This window comes from Schistocerca cancellata, chromosome 4, assembly GCF_023864275.1.
Source record: "Schistocerca cancellata isolate TAMUIC-IGC-003103 chromosome 4, iqSchCanc2.1, whole genome shotgun sequence".
NCBI lineage: Eukaryota > Metazoa > Arthropoda > Insecta > Orthoptera > Acrididae > Schistocerca > Schistocerca cancellata.
In genome coordinates this window covers 499177556-499197887 of record NC_064629.1, presented here as the reverse complement: position 1 = coordinate 499197887, position 20332 = coordinate 499177556, and the positions used below count along the sequence as shown (strand labels likewise).

The 20332-nt window shown below is 42.9% G+C and overlaps 1 protein-coding gene and 1 long non-coding RNA gene across 2 annotated transcripts in view; both read left to right on the top strand.

Moving 5' to 3' along the window:
- LOC126184754 (uncharacterized) overlaps positions 1-16901 on the top strand; it is a 159655-nt gene extending 142754 nt beyond the window's left edge. The window contains exon 3 of the long non-coding RNA XR_007536874.1: positions 16807-16901. This is a non-coding gene — a long non-coding RNA (uncharacterized LOC126184754). The remainder of the gene's footprint in view (positions 1-16806) is intronic.
- Positions 16902-16906: 5 nt separating this feature from the next.
- Positions 16907-20332, top strand: part of LOC126184287 (serine proteinase stubble) — a gene marked incomplete at its 5' end in the record, with an annotated part of 278456 nt that continues 275030 nt past the window's right edge. Inside the window, one exon of the mRNA XM_049926664.1 lies at positions 16907-17055. Coding sequence (XP_049782621.1) covers positions 16907-17055 — 149 coding nt within the window. The remainder of the gene's footprint in view (positions 17056-20332) is intronic.

Below are 20332 nucleotides of genomic sequence, written 5' to 3'. Positions count from 1 at the left end.
AATTCCTTTATTCACTCTGCTTCTTACTCCATTTCCAAAGTATCTCTACAATTTTTTTTTGATAATCTGGTTTCTGGTGTCCTCATGCTATGATAAAAAAATAGATTCTTTTTTTCGCATATTATCTGTAATGGCTTCAGTTTGCTGTACACCACTTCATTAGATACTATCCACCATTGTCCATCTTTCTGATATTTCTTATTTACGCATGTTCTAGCTATTTTCTCTCTCCTTTTAAGATTTTGTTTTTCTGGATGATTTTGAAAATAGTTCCGGTGTGGCCGAGTGGTTGTAGGCGCTTCAGTTACGAACCGCGCGATCGCTACGGTCGCAGGTTCGAATCCTGCCTCGGGCATGGATGTGTGTGATGTCCTTACATTAGTTAGGTTTAAGTAGTTCTAAGTTCCAGGGGACTGATGACCTCCGATGATAAGTCCCATAGTGCATTAGTTTTCGTAGAGTTTGGAATAAATTATCAGTCGGCGTGTCATTTAAATGACCGCAAGTACGGCACAACGATCCCAGTATTCAACGTATTATTACTCCGTAATTTCTTTCCATAATTACAGAAGTGTTGTATCACTGGATCTGCCTCATACGAATCTGTTATTCGGGCGCAAAATATACCATAGCGCCATATTTGAAAATGCTTGTGACCGTCGAATGTTTCAGAATATATCGTTCAAGTCACTTTCGGTAACGTCCCTGAACTGTGCGCAGAGCCCTTTGAAATGTGTAGGCGTTTGTCTTGAATGTTTTACTCGTGCGTGTGTCAAAATAACTTAAATAAAATAATTCCACGATGACAATGAACTGCTATGATACACCCATCGCGCAAGAAGGGTAACACGCAATATGTTGGCATTACAGCAGCATATCCCTTTTACCAAAGGCATACAGAGATATTACCAACAACTGACTATAAGATATTTTTAACGATATTACTTAACAGAGACTGTCAACTGGGTGAATATCAGGGTAGGTTTAGAAAGGGGGGATGTTGCTCAGAACAGATTTTCAATCTGATATCAGTAATACGTCACAGATAGTTAAATTCCAAAGACTTAGTTGTTACATTTATTGATTGTAAAAATCTTTTGACTCTACTGATAGACAAAGTAATCCATGAACCGACAGACACAATCTCAAAAGTAAAATTTATGGGTGAAATACCTCATCCTTTCAAAATAAATACAGCTGGCCAGGCAGCGATGGTTTATCTCCACTTCTTCTCGCTTGTGTAATGGCGAACACTTTAAGAATTTTGAATGAAAATCTGGAAGTATCCAAAATATCGCCACTTGTTCAACTGAGAAAAAAATTCCTAGAATTTGTAAATGGTATTGCCACACTTCCTGAAAGCCTGACACGAGGAGCGGTCTCTTTTGTAAGAGACAGTCAACATGACAGACTTAAGAATATCTGCAGAGATAATAAAATTTGTAATAAATATAAAAAGTGCTCCAAAAATTTAATAACAGATATTGAGCAAATACAAAAGGTAAAAAATTCAAGTATTTCGGGCATACTATTCAAGTAACGGATTGGGAAAACCTGCTTTAGAGGAAAGGATACACAAGATGGAAAAAAGCTTATGATACAAGTAAGAATACCTAAAATAATAAATATAAAGTGCTTACCTAAAAAACTCAAAATAACACACTACAACATAGTAGTTAAACCAGAATGCCTGTATTCTAGATAATGTCCAGCATTAAATTGTAAGCCTGATAAACTAGAAGTAACGGAGAGGAGTAGCCGCGTGGTTTGAGGCGCCATGTAACGGATTGCGCGGCCCTCCCACCAGAGGTTCGAGTCCTTCCTCGGGAATTGGGTGTGTGTGTTGTTCTTAGCATAAGTTAGTTTAAGTAGTGTGTAAGTCTAGGGACTGATGACCTCAGCAGTTTGGCCTCTTAGGAATTCACACACAACTAGAAATATTACAAAGAAGAATGACGAAAAATATTAGGTCCTCAAAAAAAATGCAGCAATTTGGTAATTAAGAACTAACGATGAAATGAACATCGAAAATAAATCACAAACAACAATGAAGAGGAGATTACTATTTTGGGACATATTTACAGAATGGATGACAATAGACTCACCAATCGAATTTTCAAATACCTTATGGAAAAGAAGTTAACAACATTGATAGGGAAGACTTGGGAAGGAATAACAGAGACAAGATGTACTGGAAAGAGAGATGTTTAGGATATAAGTTTTAAAAGTGGAAGGTTTTGAAAGTAAGAGGGTAAAGTAAATTGTGGAAAAGTAGACTGAAGACAGGAAAAAGAAACATCTGAAACAATAAAGGAATACTGGAAGAAATGGAAAGAACAACAAAGGATTAAGAATTGAAATTAGAACGTGATCCCTAGAAGGCCTTCACCCAAGAAGAAGAATTGCTATTTTTGCACAGCTAGAAGTATGATATATGAAGTATGTCACGATGATAGCAACAGGCTGTAAGGTGAGTCATAACAAGCTCTTAGCAACTGAGCTATCCAGACACCTGGATTGTTCAGTTAGTAGCAGCACTGTCATGAGAGAAAAGGCTTGGGTGTCGATTCTCGGTCGGGAATGCAGTTTTAATCGGGCAACAAGTTTCAAAATAGCACACCAGCTCCGGTTCCTGCCCTGACGGATAATTCCGCGCAGACGTATTCATTCGAATGCGGTATGGAGCGGCTGCGATCAGTACAATGCTTTCATGGTCGTTGTCAGATTCCCAGACCTTGGAGCCGCTACGCTTCACTCAAGTAGCCCCACGGTTGACATCACTAAGCAAAAATCCTGATTCATTCATAGAAAAACTTAATTGAATCCAGATGGGGAAATGATATTGGTTCTTTTCCAAATGGAGACCCAGTGCCTCAACCTTTTCGCGACTTTTCTCGGCAGGACCACCGTCGTCGCAGATACCGATACAAGTGTTAACAGAATGGTGAAATTTTTTGAACTGTCAGGCCTCATCCCTAGACTGGTGGGGAAGGGCGACAGACTTTAGTTCGTTATAAACTGCTCTGAATGTGGGGACAGCCTTCGTCCCCACCCATGAGCTTTCATGTTGACTTTTCGTCAGGGCGCTGATGACCGTGATGTCGAGCGCCCCCTCAACCCAACTCATCATAATCATCATCATTTTCTCAGCAGGAGACAATGATTTTCGTATCGATAACAGCAGTGACTTGTGTCATGGCATCCACAATACACAGCAAGTGTTCGGGCACCATGCCCATGCTTATAAACTTACAGATCGATTTCACGGAGCAATGTTTTATTATATGTGTGTAAGAGTTGCCGGTCGTCTTAGTGGACATGCGCAGCATCCATATGTTATCGATATACCTTCCAGCCATAATTTTCATTGTGGTTTTTCATCCTAATTTTTTTATTAATAGTGCGTTTCACTATAACTGTTGGTGCTTTGGCCGGCCGCGGTGGCCGAGAGGTTCTAGACGCTTCAGTCCGGAACCGCGCGACTGCTACGGTCGTAGGTTCGAATCCTGCCTCGGGCATGGATGTGTGTGATGCCCTTAGGTTAGTTAGGTTTAAGTAGTTCTAGGTTCTAGGGGACTGATGACCTCAGATGTTAAGTCCCATAGTGCTCAGAGCCATTTAATCCATTTTTCTTGGTGCTTTGATCACATAATGAAACTCTCTCACGTCCAGTAGTACTCAAACACTTGAAACGATATAAATCAAATATTCGACGTTTGTATGACCTTTGGTCAAAACAATCAGATGTCAGTACAGCATGACGAATAAGTAAGTTACAAACTTCAGATCGAAATACTCAGGGTTAAATACTGAATCGACGAAAGGATTTTTAACGTTTCATTAAGCTGTGGCAATTATACCTAAATAAGTAAAGTACCTAGTGGTACCGTAGTGTCAAGTCGACTTGAAACCGTATGCAGCTGTTTAAGTCATCTCAAATGTTGCAGGGAGGCTAGTACGTACCACTTCCGAAAGCATCAAACCTAGTAAAATACCGTGGTGTTCAAACAAATCCTTTGGTTGATGTCGGATTTACCTTACCTTATCTTACGGGATTTGGCACATTGTTACGGCAAAATTCTGTCACACACGGGGTACATGCCATATGCCAGCATTGTTTAGCATCTGCGGTATATAACTGTTAAGATGTTGATAAGCAGGTACATCGGAATGGATGTAAGCTGCAGTAGTTGTGCAGAATGTGGGAGGCTTGCACAATATACAGTGTGAAAGGTATTTAAATAGACAAACTCTGGAAGGTTGTAGCTGACATCAAAACAAATATTTTCCCCTAATTTTCCTATGAGGATTATTTAAACCGGTGGAGGCCGTATTACGCTCTTCAGTTGTTATTGGTCGTATTACGACCTTCAGTTGTTAGAGGGCGTATTACGCTCTTCAGTTGTAGGCAACTGCTGTCCACCAGTGTAGTAGTGCATTGTCTGTGTTCACTAATGGAGCGATACACCTGGAGTGAGTACACTGATATGGTTGGTGCATACTACGTAGCGCACAAAACGGACGAGCTGCACAGCGGGTTTATCAACAACAATATCCTAATCGCCGTTTCCCGCATCATACGACCTTTGCTGCTGTGTACCAACGTCTGCGTGAGACCGGGTCATTTAGCAGATTACCTGGACAGGGACGCCGTCGCACGGTAAGAACGCTGCAATTTGAGGAAGCTGTCTTGCAGCATGTGGAGCGGGATCCTTCAATCAGCACTCGTGCAATTGCAAGTAACATGGGGATGAATCAGACGAATGTAAGAACAGTCCTTAGAGAGCAATTTTTACGTTCATTTCACTAACAGCGTGTTCAGAACCTGGAACCAGTTGATTATCCACCCAGAGCACAGTTTTCGCGGTGGTACCTGGAATAGTGTGAAATGTATCCTACATTTCCATCCTCTGTGTTATTTACCGATGAAGCAACGTTCGGGCGTGATGGAGTGTTCAAAATGCACAATTCGCATGTTTGGAGTGAGGATAACCCACATGCCACAGTTACTAGCGCTCATCAAGTGGGGTTCTTCGTTAATGTGCAGGTCGGTGTTGTTGAGGACTGTTTAATTAGGCCGTATCTGCTACCTAGGCCATTAAATGGCAGGCCCTATTAAAATTTTCTCGCCAGAGCATTGCCAGAATTGCTGGAAGACGTCCTGCTCGCTACAAGACAACGCATGTGGTTCCAACATGACGGGGCGCCGGCACATTTCAGTCGTCGTGTGCGTCGATTCCAGGACCGACGGTTCCCAGAAACGTGGATTGGCAGAGGTGGTCCTGTAGCATGGCCTGCTCGATCCCCAGATATTTCCCCTCTGGACTTGTTTGTGTGGGGAGAGATGGACAACCTTGTTTATGCAACTCCTGTTGCACCAGAAGAGGATCTGGTTGCTCGGTTAGTAGCAGCAGCAGGAACAATTCAGGATACTCCTGGGGTTTTTGCCTGTGTCAGACAGAACGTGATCCGACGGTTTAACCTTTGTTTACGTGTCAATGGAGGCATTTTTGTAAATCTACTGTAATTGAAATTGGGTTGTGTTAATGTGTTGCCTGTTGGTCATAAAAAATGGAAGAGTGTTTGTTGGTTTAGTTAGTTTGGCACCAGAGAAATCTTCCTCTACCGGGTTAAATATTACTCACTCATAGGAAAAAATGACGTTAGGGAAAAATATTTCTTTTGATGTCCCCTACAGCCTCCCAGAGTTTGCCGGTTTAAATACTTTTCACCCTGTATACTAGCGTGGAGAGCTGATTCAAACAGGTCTTTGCACTAAGACTATAACAACAACGTGATGTTAGTAAAGACTTCCTCTGCTCAAATTGAGATATGCTGATTTAATAGCACCACATCTCCCATTAATTGCAGGATTCAAGTGTGAAGAGTACACTGCCATCGGCACTCAAGTGATGCCCTCAGATCATAGCTTGTCTTCCACTGAGTAACATGGGTGAGAAACGCCAGTACCACCAGCATAACCAAACAACACCTCCAAGGATAGCATCCACTTACTATTGCAATGTTAAAAATCCATTAACATTCCGTGGAAAACAATTGGTCTCCTCATGCTGAGTCGTATAATACCATCCCACCATGGCATAGGATATTCTACGAACAAAGCTGCTATTATAACTTGTTCTACGCCTCTCCCCCTATGTAAACTCACACGTTTCCAAGCTTCGAAATTATTCGTGAATCGGAACACAACAAAATAGGTTGTTTCCGAATTTCTTCCTCGTAAGCTGTTCTAGCGTCCAATGTCTTCTCACCTTGTGGTATCGTCCTGTTAATGGAACATGTGCCATCTGCTTACATGCGTAGAGCTAACTTTACTGAAACTGCGGACATTTTAAGCTACTATTGTGCATCTTCTTACTGTTTAATAAGTTCTATGGAATTAATAGCAATCTGACATCTGTTCCGACAGCCAAGAGGCGACCGTAGCTACAGTACTAGTTGACGATACTGTCCTAGTCGTATTTAAACAACTTCCTTCGTTTTGAAAGCTAGTGCAATCCTGACTTACGCTTTGGAACCGCGCTACGACAATTGTTACCTTCACTGTGATTGTAGAAGTTCTGTCCTGTTAGTAGCTCGATGCAGCACAGATTCCGGTAAATCCCAAATTGAAACGTTGAATCCCTTACCTTCGTGTCGAAGTTGGCAGTAGCACGCTCAGATAATGAATACTCATAGAGCTCCAGTGAATGAGGATCGTCCCACGCGCCATCCACGCGTCTCCGTAAGCAGAAGCCACTTCGCCTCTTCGCATACCACGATGTTGCGTAAGCAGTCCGATGACTCGTTACCCGTGGCAGCGACGGGATTTAGGGCGAAGTCAAGTGGTGAGAACGGCGAGCCAATCTGCATTCCCGCAGAGCTTAGTACTGAATACCTCAATTACTGTTCGCTATTGATTACCTCTATAGTGCAGTGTTGAAGGGTGGGTGTATTACTGAAACAGGAGGACCATCGGTACGTAAAAAACGGAGGTTAGTAACGTACACACATTTGATATATTATGTGCTTTTACTTCAGCTGGTACCAACAGTATTTTGTAACTTAATGTACCTGAGTTTCCCTTCATTAATGCCTGGATTGCGACTTCTATACCCCACTCAATGGTCTGAGAATGTTACATCCTGCCCATACTGCAAGTACAGTATTACGAAACTGTGTGACAAATCTTTGGGAAAAATTTAGTGGTTCTAGAATACTGTGCTAACAGAAATGACAGTTTTTATTTACCGGCAGATGTATTAAAACGTCGAGAAATTACAAGTTTTTTGGGTTGATAAAGCGTGAAAAAGGCCACAGTGCACAATGCAAGGTGAGAGGTCAAGTCTTGCGCTAATATATTACCTCTCTTCATGACTTTTAGGATTCTGTACTTCAATCGGTAAAAACGAAACCCTTTGTTGTCCGTCTGTCTGTCCGCGTGTTAAGACTCCTTCTTCTCAGGAAAGAATATCGGTATACAGTTGACATTTATGTTAAATACTAATGTCTACGGCTGGTTGGTGGTACAAAATATTAAGCTTGTAAGTCAATGCAATCAAAAGATACGGCCATTTATGTCACATATTTCGATATTTGCAAATCCACTCATCAAAACCTATGGATGAACTATCTACTTATATAGTTAAGTTTGTACGGACACCTGAGAGTGTGAGTACTACTTGCACTTGCCTGACTTTTTTTTGTAATGTACAGTAAGTATGTCCTCACGTAGATTTTTCTGTTTGTTGTTGTTACTCTAACTATATTAACGTTAGTGGGAAACTACTTTTCAAGCCGTGTTTTGTTTCATTACTTTTTCTGATGACATCGCGTAGAAAATTTTCAGCATTAAAATTTTTTCGTATAATCGTTACCCCCATTATTCCTTCAGGAAATTCGAAGCAAACCAGTTGTCTCGTATTAAATGAGATTCACTAATTGAGCCTATCTTCAGGTAGAATGACATAAATTCTTTGGAAAAAAATATTTTCACTTTCTATTCAGTCAGATGAAACTACACGGTGCATTCGCATTAACGTGACCACCGCCTATGTTCGACGTCAATTTGTAATAATAATTCACAGACAGCACTAGTCATGCGGAAACGGAGAGATTTGGATGACGCCCAGAAGGCCAAGGGTGGAAGCATTACCGAAACGGCTAAGTATATGGACTATCTGCGAGCCACCGTCGTTAAAGTATACCGCGCATGGTAAAATGGCTGGCTGAAGAGATGTCTACGGATGAATATACGTGCAACTGTTGAGCAGCTGACCACCCAGATGAAATAGGGGGCTACCATCAGTGACTACTGAATGATCATACAGCGAATGTTGCTGTATATGGGCCTCCGCACGAGGCACCTGGTTCATGCACCCATGCTGACAACTGCTCGTCGGCGACGAAGCTTAAATTTGTGGCCTTTTCAGATGGATCACGTTTTATGCTCCATCGACGTGAAATGTCTGAAAGCAAACACCCTGCAAAGATCGTCTGAACGGTCCAGGCCGGAGGAGGGAGAGTCATAGTCTGGGGAATGATTTCGTGGCATTCCCTGGGTGATCTCGTCATTCTGGAAGACACTATGGATCAACAGTAAGATTGTCACGTAGAAGACGGTGCAATTAGATGAATGACGAACACTAACTTCACTTAACGAAGATTTATTCAGCACTTGCACATACAAGAGCGCGGAGAGAACTGCCTCCGGCCAGAACACATACAGTATATATACAGATACAGGACATTCCAGACAATGATTCTTGACCTTTCTGGATACTTCTAGAATGTACTCGAACCGAAAATAGAAATTAAAATGTTGCAGTTCAGGTCAGCTTTGAACTCACGATCCCCCATAGAACAGTTTGTTTTTTTGTTTTTGTGTGGTCGTTGCGGACGTCACATGACATCCGTTCAAGTTCGTTGTTGATCCTTTCACTCAGTTTTTTATTAGAGAGGCCAACCAGCTCTCTGACCGAACACGCTGAGCTATCGTGCCGCCGACCAGTCTAGTACCATAACCACTACACTACAGTGACTGTGCTACTCAGCTTCTTCTGCGACAATATTAATGTATTCTTGGGGACCACGTCCACACTTACATGCAGTTCGTTTTTCCTCGGCTCGGTGGCATTTACGAGCAGGACAATACAATGCGTCACACAGCTCGCAGTGTACGTACGTAGTTCGAAGAGCACCTGGATGAGTTTACCGTACTCTCTTGGCCACCAAACTTCTGGATTTAAACCCAGTCCAGAATCTGTGGGGGCACCTCGATAGAGCTGTTCACGCCATGGAACCTCAGCCGAGAAACGTAGTGCAGGTGGCCACGGTCCTGGGGTCGGTATGGTTCCATATCGCTGTCAGTACCCTCCAGAACCTCTCTGACACTCTTCCCGCACGCCTCGTAGCGGACCGCGCTGCAGAAGGTGCTTATTTAGACTTGACAAGTGGTCACACTCACTTCGACAGCAAATGAAGAAATTCGTATACACTGTTTTCATAAACCATTACAAGGGGCAGAACATCTTAATCAGTTAATCTAGGTATAACAGTCCATCTTGCAGGCATTAAAAAAAAAAACATACACAGGAACTTCATCTGTGCGCTAAACGAATATCATCTTTGTCCACATTATCTAAGTAATCGTATCACACAGTCACCTAGCGACCACTTATAAACTTTCGCGGAAGAAAGGAAAAACCCATACAGAAAACACTGGTGACATCTTATACCGTAAACCAAATAAACCAAAGCCAGGACGGATCGTGGCATACGCTTGGGCGCTTAGAGATGCGCCATTTCTGTGTCTACATACAAAAGCGCCTTCAGTGCTCACTGTCGAAGACTTGCTGGACGAGATATACTCGAGGCTGTTCCAGTAGAACATATTTTCTAGGATGAAAACGCAATGGAAAAAATATTACGCACATCCTTAAAAGAGCGCAACGTTCGATTTAGAGCACTGTAGTTGGCGTGGATCTGTTACCAAGTGGTCATATGACCCTCCACCGTTGACTTAAATGATGACATTGAAGCGGTGTGGCTGTGCCAGTCGACTGTGTGGAACCAATGCAGTAAGATGGTTCGATGTGGAGTTGTGTCTAAGTGAAGGTATAGTGTTTCTTGAAGTTTTCCAATCGGATCGAATATTCCATCATGTTTCGGTCATGCATCCTACTGGGATTCGGTGATCATGGAACCTGCTCAAACGAGACGAGGTTTTCCTGCTCGTCAAATTATGGAAACTCCACATTTCACCTCTGTGCTCTTGAAGGAAGTTTCCTAAGTCTTCATGCCATCCAAAATTACCAACAGTACACTTCGTAAGCATTGTAGGTTCACTGATTCTGCGCTTGCTTTGCTTTACTCTTACACCCATCGAGTTTAATCTATGACTGACGCTCTTGTTATTAACAGTGTAATCTCTGACACATGAGCGTTTATTCCACAGTGTGAATGGCTGAAAGCTTGTCTGCCGAAACATCGGAACATGAATTTAAAATATTCCCGATGCACGCCCGAAAAATGTTAAAATAATGGGGCGCAGTGTTTGGACCTGCCCGTTACCGCATAGTGAATGAAGCTGCCAGTTTTGTTGGTATATCAACAAGGAGTGTCAAACGTATCTACAAAAACAGGTGTACAACTCGTAGCCTTGTAGCAAGATGCATGAACTGTGGTCGTAAAGTGTTCCTTACTAGAGTTGTAAAACTACCGTAGGCTATCGTAGACTATCGTAGAGTTTGGTAGTTTTCCCAGTAGACTTGGTCAATTAAGATCCTACCCGGGTTACCTGTACATTGTGTTCCACACCTGTCGGGCGTTATCTCATTTCCATCGCTTTGTTTGCGTATGTGACCAATATGTTACAGGATTCCCCTAGAAATTGGAAGCAGTGAACCAGCTAGAAACTGAGTGAGGATTTATGATGTGCCGCGTAACCTACGGGACATTTTTCTCTACATAGTTATCCACCTGTCTGTTACTCTGTTACTTAAAAATAAACAGTATATGTAGCAAAACTAAAACTGTCAATGTTTAATTCATGTTTTTTTCCAAAATTGTTGATTTGTAGTGTGAAAAAGAGGTATGTTGCAGCAAAAAAATATATATATATAAGAAGGCAATCCAAAATTATGAATTTTCATGTAACGCTAGAAAATGCAATTTTCTAAAAAAAGACATAAAATTTAAAAAATCTAAATAAAAGCGTATCAAACATCTCTCCAATACTTCGTCGACTTTATATAAACCAACTTTAGCACTGGTCGGTAATAACAGGAAACTCTTGCCTTTGATTATGATGAAGAACGTTCCGTTGAGTACAAAATAACAATAATTATAAAGGTTTTAATGTTTGTGCATGTAAAATGTATTTGCACCAAAAGTAATTGCTTTAGTTACATAAAAACGCAACTAACCTTTATTACTTAGAAAATGCAATTCATATTTCTAAGGATATAAAATACACAATGGACTGACACTCAACGATGTGCGCTTCTAATTACGTGCAAAACGGATAAAAAATAGAGAGAGAAGTCGTCGTTTCAGAGTTTCTCTTTCACACATTCGTTTATGTTTCTTTCCCTACCAATGCTACTAATACTGCCGTAAACCTACAATTTACTACGTCATTTATGTAGTGTACGAAAACTACCAAACCGTAGTTTTGGTAGGGCGCAACTAAATTCCTAACCATCAAGGACCGGCGACGAGTGTCACGCCTTGTCAATGACAGTCGGTTAAAAATCCGGCGGGAATTAACACTGTCAGTGAATGTAGGTCCACCTCAATCAGTATCCGACGAACATCCCGAAGGAACTGCATGCGATGGATATTTGGAGTCAGCTATCTCGCAAAATGCCACTCCTCATACGCCACATAAAGCTGGACCAAACAACACAGGAAACGTGTAGTAGAGAGAGGCGAGTAGTGTGGGCCAACGAGTTGCCAATATGCCTCTTTTTAAACGGTGCAAGGCGCCGACTTCCAAATGTGGCAATTAACCAGTGGTGCGAAGAGCGTGTAGTTTAAGCCGGAAGTGGTCCTGTAATATTTTGAGAGCGCTTTTCGTACCGTGACTTAGGCCCACTCATTCTGGTTAACATGAACATGAACCGAGATGTTAATTTCAGCATTCTCAGCGACGAAATTTTTCCCTTTCTTCTGAATTTATATGATGAGTTTTCTGTGGACACACGTCTTCCAAGATGACTATATCCATCTTCATAGGGCTGCACACACACGTTCCTTGTTTAACGTGCGCTAAGGCACAATTCGCACGTTGACTGGTCCGCTAGTTCGTCCGATTTTAAACCCATAGAAAATGACTGGAACTATTTAGTACAGCGACTGAAACGTAGCAATCAACATCTCCACAATTTAGTAGAATAAGAATGTAATCGCCAGTGAGTGGTTTCAGCTTCATTGACGTAGCTGAAGAAAATTATGAAGACTGTACCTCGCTCAATTGGGTCCGTTATCGAGATTAGAGGCAGTATTAGAGTGATCTCTCCTTGGGGTAACAACAGTAAAAATAACTGTGTGTGCCATCAATGGCTGGGTGCAAGTCTTTCAACTGCACGCTGCTGCGGCGACTTGTGTATCCCTAGTCGATCCCAATTATCCAACCGAGCAAAGGCGACCTATAGTTTGACGTGGAATGCGAACCGCATGTTGCTCCTGATGACTCCTCTCACTGTTGCGAAGTGAAGGATAGATAATGGGTAACTGAAAATTTCCGTATTCCAACAGAGATTGCACCCCGCGACCTCTCGGTTTACAGTCACGTGCTTTACTGTTTCTTTTCTTAAAAAAAAAAAAAAGAAAAAACACCTTAAGAACGCATTAGGGAATCGAACAAAGGTTCTCTACTCTGCATCCAAATGCCTTTTTCTTTTATTGTTTAGGCCTCCCATCATCTGTCTCTCTCCAAAAGTGCCTTACGTGACTAGCTTCCTACGCTATATTCTTCAACGTTGTATTTCTTCACTCTGTTCTTTTTTACTTTAATTCTTGAAATTATATTTCTTTATGTTTGAATGGAATCTTCGGGATTAGGATATTCTTTCTGTTCCAGTAAAGAATATTAACACTCAAACAGCGATGTCGGCCGTCGTTGAATTCCAACTTGTATCCCCCGTCAATTCAAACCAAGAGAGATGATTAAAAACTTTTATAATCGCTCAGCGTATCACATCTGTTACATGATCCAGTGTTACTGTTGCAGATAAGATTGAAAGTTTTGTGGCGGCGTTCGTAGCGACAAAAACTTCGCTGTAGAAACGGCTTACGAAGTCACCGCCACACTTTTAATAGCGGGCCGACCGGTCCGCTGGAACAGTGAACAGAAAGATGAAATCCCAAATACTCTGATTAAATAAAAGTCGGTACTTATCTTTATTAACGAAGATACAGAAACACAGTAGTGAACTCCGTGTCTACAGAAATCTGTCTAGTTCGAGTCGGAGCGGCTAGGTCAGCGTCGGCTGACGACAAACAACAACTCTGCTGCGATGAACACACAACTGACTAGCCAGTACACAAATCGGTGGCGAGTATACCACTGAGCGGCGAATACAGAACTGTCCTAGCGCTCGCGACTCCAGCGCTTAAGAAGCCAGAAGCCAGCGGTGGCGCGCGCAGACTTGCGGCGATTTCCTGTATCGCTGGCGCTGCTTATGCGGACGGCGTCCGGACTTTGATGCTGCCAACCTTTTGGCAGCGGGCTCGGTTGGCATTACTGGCTAGGATATAACAGAAAGTCCTATACGTCTGGAGTGGCTGTGGTTATCGAGTAGCGCATGAAATGCATCGCATACCAAGTATACGACTGGCGTTTGGTTCTCGGGAACTTGCGTCAGTCTGGGTGGAAAAGAATTGTCGGCTGTTCCCGGACGAGGTTCGAGGACTGATGACCTTATGACCTTATCAGTTGAGTCCCATAGGATTTCACACCCCTTTGTTTTTTTTTTTTTAAAGAACTGTCAACTCTATGATGGTAGGCTTCGTTCTGATAATTACAGCCAATTTCTTCCCTGCCACGACCACGACCAAACTGCGTTATGTGCACAACAAAGAAAGAGTGGAAATGGAAAACGTTCTAAATGCCATTTTTCAGTTCTGTTGTGTTCTGCGTACTCTGTTTCATGTTTCTAGACTGGATTCAGGTACCGAACGATGGAGAAAGTCTTACAAACATGCGTTAGTAGATGGGGCATGGTCTTTGTGCCAAGCTGTGCTTCCCTCTAGAGTTCCAAAATTTAAAAAATAGGAGAAATGGTTTTTGTTGATTACAGTTTCATTAGTTAAAAACATGTTGCCATACATCTGTGCTTGTATTATCACGAATAAGACGCAAAACCTCAGTATTAATGGTACTTGGGTTAGACCAAAAACTTTCTTGCTCTTTTCTGCCGAAAACTAAAATCTTTGAGGTCGTGGATCTGTACAAAATACAAGTTCACTCTTGTAAAGAAGAAAACCACAACCAGCTACAGTATACTTACAGAAATACGGTCGTTGCCGGTTGATCTTCAGATGGCTGTTCACGATTATATTACGCTAGCTGTGTGCCCGGCATTAAAAAAAAAAAAAAAGGTTCAAATGGCTCTGAGCACTATGGGACTTAACATCTGAGATCATCAGTCCTCTAGAACTTAGAAATACTTAAACATAACTAACTTAAGGTCATCGCACACATCCATGCCCGAGACAGGATTCGAACCTGCTACCGTAGCGGTCGCGCGGCTCCAGACTGAAGCGCCTAGAACCTCTCGGTCACACCGGCCGGCTAACCGGCATTGCCCGGGTAGTATTTACTTCAGTCTTCTATTAGTCCATCTCCTCCCCCCCCCTCCCTCTCTTTTCCTATCTCTTTCTACCCCTATCTCTGTCCGTCTTTTCTTCTTTCCTTTCTCTGTCTGTCTCCTTCTCTCCACTCTTTTTGTGCATTTCCCTCAACCAGTCCTTCTGTCAATCTACTCCTCCCCCTACTATCCCCGCGTCATCACGCTCATCCCAACAGGAGACTGTGTTTCCAGATTGTAACTAATATGTGTATCAAATTTGGTTGAAATCGTTCCAGGGGATGAGGATAAGCTTTTACCCGTGACGCTGTCCGTGTAAGCACATATCAAATATGTGTCACACGTAGTTAACATATATCACACGTATTTATACGCATGTTTCGCGTGTATGTCTATCGAATTTCGCCCTGCGGTTTGATATTCACGGAACTCAATGTTTATGACGTCATCTCTCATTAACAATGTGTCGTACAAAGATGTGCTTCTGTAAGCATATACTGGAGCAGATGTGAATAGTGTCTGCGAAAAGTGTTGTGAATAGACTTTGAATCATCGAAGTAATAAATTTAAACGTCTTGCATGATGTGGCAGTTTTTCACGCATTTCACTGTGTATGACATCATATCTTCGGAACCATGCGTCGTACAAACATACAATTTTTCTTACCTATCAGTGGTATATGTGAATACTATCTGCAGAATTTGTCGTTAGTATAGTTTGTAGTAAATAAGTAATAAATTGATTCGTCGTGCTTCATTCGGCGGTTTTACTACATAAACAGCTAAAATATATTAAACGATAAACTTTTTTTCTTTCATCATTTTATGGGGATCGTCAGCACGAAAAAGTTTCGTAAAGGTTTAAAATTACGTGTAAAGTTTGTTGCAAATCTCCAGGCCCTATCATTCTCAAATACTGGATGACTTAAGTATGGGTATTCGCACGTCGTGGGTTACACTGCTTTTTCGTCCCCGCCCCGACGCCTTTTATAGGTAAGTGTTTCATGGCCTACACCAATGATTTCCAGACAGTAAGCGATAATAGCACGAAGTTTGATTTAATTCGGTACATTGTTTTAGGAGCTGTGGAACATACATACATACCTCCAGTTTTATAATATGTTTGGGGTTGTTGCTATTTACGTTAGTTGCTGAGGAAAAAAATTTCAAGAACTAATTTAATCAACAACAGATGCAGTATGTACATGAACAGCCGTCTGAAGATGATCCTCTGGGTTTGAAACCGATAATGTCGCTATTTGTGTAAATAAATAGCATAAGTAACAGTGCGTGGTTCCTGTTTTCTTCTCTGCAAGAATCAATTTGTATAATTTTTCTTATTGGCACTTAGAACCAGTCAGTTTCACGGTATCGTAATTAGAATGTTTTTATCTCTGCAAGAATCAATTTGTATAATTTTTCTTATTGGCACTTAGAACCAGTCAGTTTCACGGTATCGTAATTAGAATGTTTTTAATAAAGTATTTATTTTCTGATTTGTATCATTATTTTTAGCGGCGATCCATTAAGAAGCGCCGGCCGAAGTGGCCGTGCGGTTAAAGGCGCTGCAGTCTGGAACCGCAAGACCGCTACGGTCGCAGGTTCGAATCCTGCCTCGGGCATGGATGTTTGTGATGTCCTTAGGTTAGTTCGGTTTAACTAGTTCTAAGTTCTAGGGGACTAATGACCTCAGCAGTTGAGTCCCATAGTGCTCAGAGCCATTAGCCATTAAGAAGCAAACTTCTGTAGGATCAGATTACCTTCTTAGTTTTTTGGATCCAAATCAGTTATGCACAAATAGAGACAAAGTGTTTTCTCATTCTCCTGACAAATGTCAGATTTGGCACGTGGAAAGATTTTGGTTTCCACTCCTCGAATGAATCTACGAGTGAGGACATTCTGTAACTAAGCCTCGATGTCCGACTACGGGGACTATTCGTTATTGGTTTGCCCATCGCGAAACGATTAGTGAATGGAGTGTTTTTTGCCCACAGGAGCCGCGGGGCCAGCGCAGCGGCGTGCGTCGCGGCGCTGCTGGTGCTGGTGGCGCTGTCTGCGGCACAGGCGGCGGCCCCGCTGCGAACCCCGGCGTGGCCCGCGCAGCTGTCCGCTCCCAACGTGAGCGCCGAGCGCCGCCTACGCCGCTACGTGCGCTTCCCCGCCGGCCGGTACGGCGCGCGCCCGCAGCCCCAGCCTCCACCCTCCGCCTACCTGCCCGAGCACGCGCCCTGGCTGCCGCTCAGGTAAGCAATTACCCTCCCGCTGCTACAGAAGTGCTGTCTGCGTTCGGTGCTGCGCGCGGTTTTGTTGCTGTACTGGTGCTGTCTGCGTTCGGTGCTGCGCGCGGTTTTGTTGCTGTACTGATGGCCAAATGATCTGCTATCTGTGCTCAGAGACGGCGGTCCGTCAGCTATGACTTAGTCTTCATCAGATTTCGAGAAAACTATTCGGCGAAAAAATTTGATTTTTGCACTTCGTACATCCTGATACCTTCACTCAATGAAGGACTGAATTTCTTTCCATTATTTGTCATTGTTACTATGCTGCATCAAATTATGTAAACCGTCCCACTAAGAGATTGCAAAGATACACCTACATCCACATCTACAAACATACTACGCAAGCCACCGCACGGTGCATAGCGGAGGGTACGCTGTACCTCTAATTTCATTTCCTTTCCTGTTCCATCCGCACATAGAACCAGGGAAAAACGACTGTGTATATACCTCTGTACGAGCCCTAATCTCTCTAATCTTATATTCATGGTCCTTACGCGAAATGAACGTTGACTCATGTAGAGTCGTTCTGCAGTCAGCCTCAAATGCCGTTTCCTAAATTTTCTTAGCACTGCTCCTCAAAAAGAACGTCGCCTTCCCTTCAGCGATTCCCAATTGAATTCCCGAAGCATCCCCATAATACTTTCGTGTTGTTCGGACCTACATGTAACAAATTAAGCAGCCCACCTCTGAATTGCTCCGCTGTCTCCCTTTCGTACAACCTGGTGCAGATCCCAAACTCTCGAACAGTACTCAACAATGGGTCGCACTAGTGTCCTATATGCGGTCTCCTCTACAGATGATTCACACTTCCCTAAAATTCTCTCAATAAACCGAAACCGTCTCGTCTTCCCTGCTACAGTCCTTACATGCTCATTCCATTTCATATTCCTTTGCAATGTTACGCCTAGATATTTAATCGACTTGACTGTGTCAAACAGCACACTACTAATGCTGTGCTCGAACATATAGGTTTCTTCTTCCTACTCATCTGCATTAACTTCTATTTTTCTATTTTTAGAGCTAGCTGCGATTCATCACACCACTATAAATTTGGTCTAAGTCATCTTGTAGGCGTGCCCATTCCCGTCCCTCCGCGTTGGGCGTCGTGTCGTCATAAAAATCGTCATATTTTATAAAAGGGTTGATAATATCGAACGAGGCTTTTTGCAAATGGTAGCATGCAAAAAAGCACGTATGTTGTATACTAAATACCGGAAACATGTTTATTCACCGAGATATGCAACTAACTCACCCGCAGCAGTGAGAGTGTAGAACTGAACGCGTCAACACGTCATGGCGGCCGTCGTCAGCCCCGTTTAAAGACGTCTTCAGCACATGGGGAACGGCGGAGCGTGACGAGTTAACTCGCCCACAGCACCTTAAGTGCTAAAGCAGCAGCCAGTCACCTGTCTGCACAGGGCCTGTTGCAAGACGGGTAACACTCAGTTCACAACACCTGACACAAAAAGCGATATCGAAGACCGCAGGACCTGCTATCGAGTTTTGTGCTTTCGTATTGTCTGCACACTCTGGACCACACAGCGTACTTTATAACAGCAGGAACTACTTCTCACTTCTCCATTTTGAACACGCTAACACTGAAGCTTTAGTCACAATAATAAAAGGACTTACACAAGTCATTCCCTTATCCAATGCTGGAAGAAAGAATTGAATATCCAAACAGAAACAACGTGGTGTGAGTCTTTTCTTGGCTGCCGAAGGACAAACACCGGTAGACATCCATCGGAGAATTTGAAGAATGTGTAAGGGGCAGCATGTCTCTCGAAAACTACCGTTATGTGATGGTGCGACAAGAGATTCTGCTGCTTCATGATAGTGCAGGTCCCCATACCTCAAATGTCGAAACGGAGAGGTTACGCTAACTCGAGTGGGAGACACTTGAGCTCCTGCCCTACGGTCCTGATCTGCACTTATTTCAGATCTGTTATTAATTCTTTTCTACCACGTACAATATTTTCACAAATCAAGTAAATTCACAAATCAAGTAAATTCATTTCTAATTTATACTTAAGGAGCACAGAGATAAATTTTATTACAGGTAAAGAAAGTTTTATTTCAGGAAGATGGAGTAGTTGGCCACACTTGTCACACCCATCTGGCGGGAAACTTTAGTTCAATGTTGACACTCTATAGTGGCTCTGAGCACTATGGGACTTAACATCTATGGTCATCAGTCCCCTAGAACTTAGAACTACTTAAACCTAACTAACCTAAGGACATCACACACATCCATGCCCGAGGCAGGATTCGAACCTGCGACCGTAGCAGTCGCGCGGCTCCGGACTGAGCGCCTAGAACCGCTAGACCACCGCGGCCGGCACACTGTATAGTGTTATGAGGTTATATCTGTGCTGTTAAATGTAGTTTTGAAGTTTCTTATAAATGACCTTGCGAGTGTTTGAATAACCCAAAAGTATTCTTTATGTTTGTGGTAGCGACGTAATTGCTAAGAAAAGACAGAAAACTAATAATTTCATGAAAAATGTGTACTGTACTTAGCCGGCGTAGCGACGTAATTGCTAAGAAAAGACAGAAAACTAATAATTTCATGAAAAATGTGTACTGTACTTAGCCGGCCGGAGTGGCCGAGTGGTTCTAGGAGCTTCAGTCTGGAACTGCGCGACCGCCACGGTCGCAGGTTCGAATCCTGCCTCGGGCATGGATGTGTGTGATGTCCTTAGGTTAGTTAGGTTTAAGTAGTTCTAAGTTCTAGGGGACTGATGATCTCAGATGTTAAGTCCCATAGTGCTCAGAGCCATTTGAACCATTTTTGTACTGTACTTATGTATAAGGCTTCGTAATCAATACGAAAGCTAGGTAACACACACGGATAAATAGATGATGTCTTGTTCTTTCGGGCGCGCAGATGCAGAACATGATCGATCTGTTACGGGAATCAGCGAACTGTTGCAAGTAATGAGGTTAATGAGCACGAGCACTACGACAGTAGTGTGTGGATTTGTTGAAAATTTGAGTCGGTGACGGACCACGTCCGGGGTTGGGTTGTTTGGGGGAAGAGACCAGACAGCGAGGTCATCGGTGTCATCGGATTAGGGAATGAAGGGGAAGAAAGTCGGCCGTGCCCTTGCAAGGGAACCATCCCGGTATTTACCTGGAACGCTTTAGGGAAATCACGAAAAACCTAAATCAGGATGGCCGGACGCGGGATTCAACCGTCGTCCTCCCGAATGCGAGTCCAATGTGCTAGCCACTGCGCCAC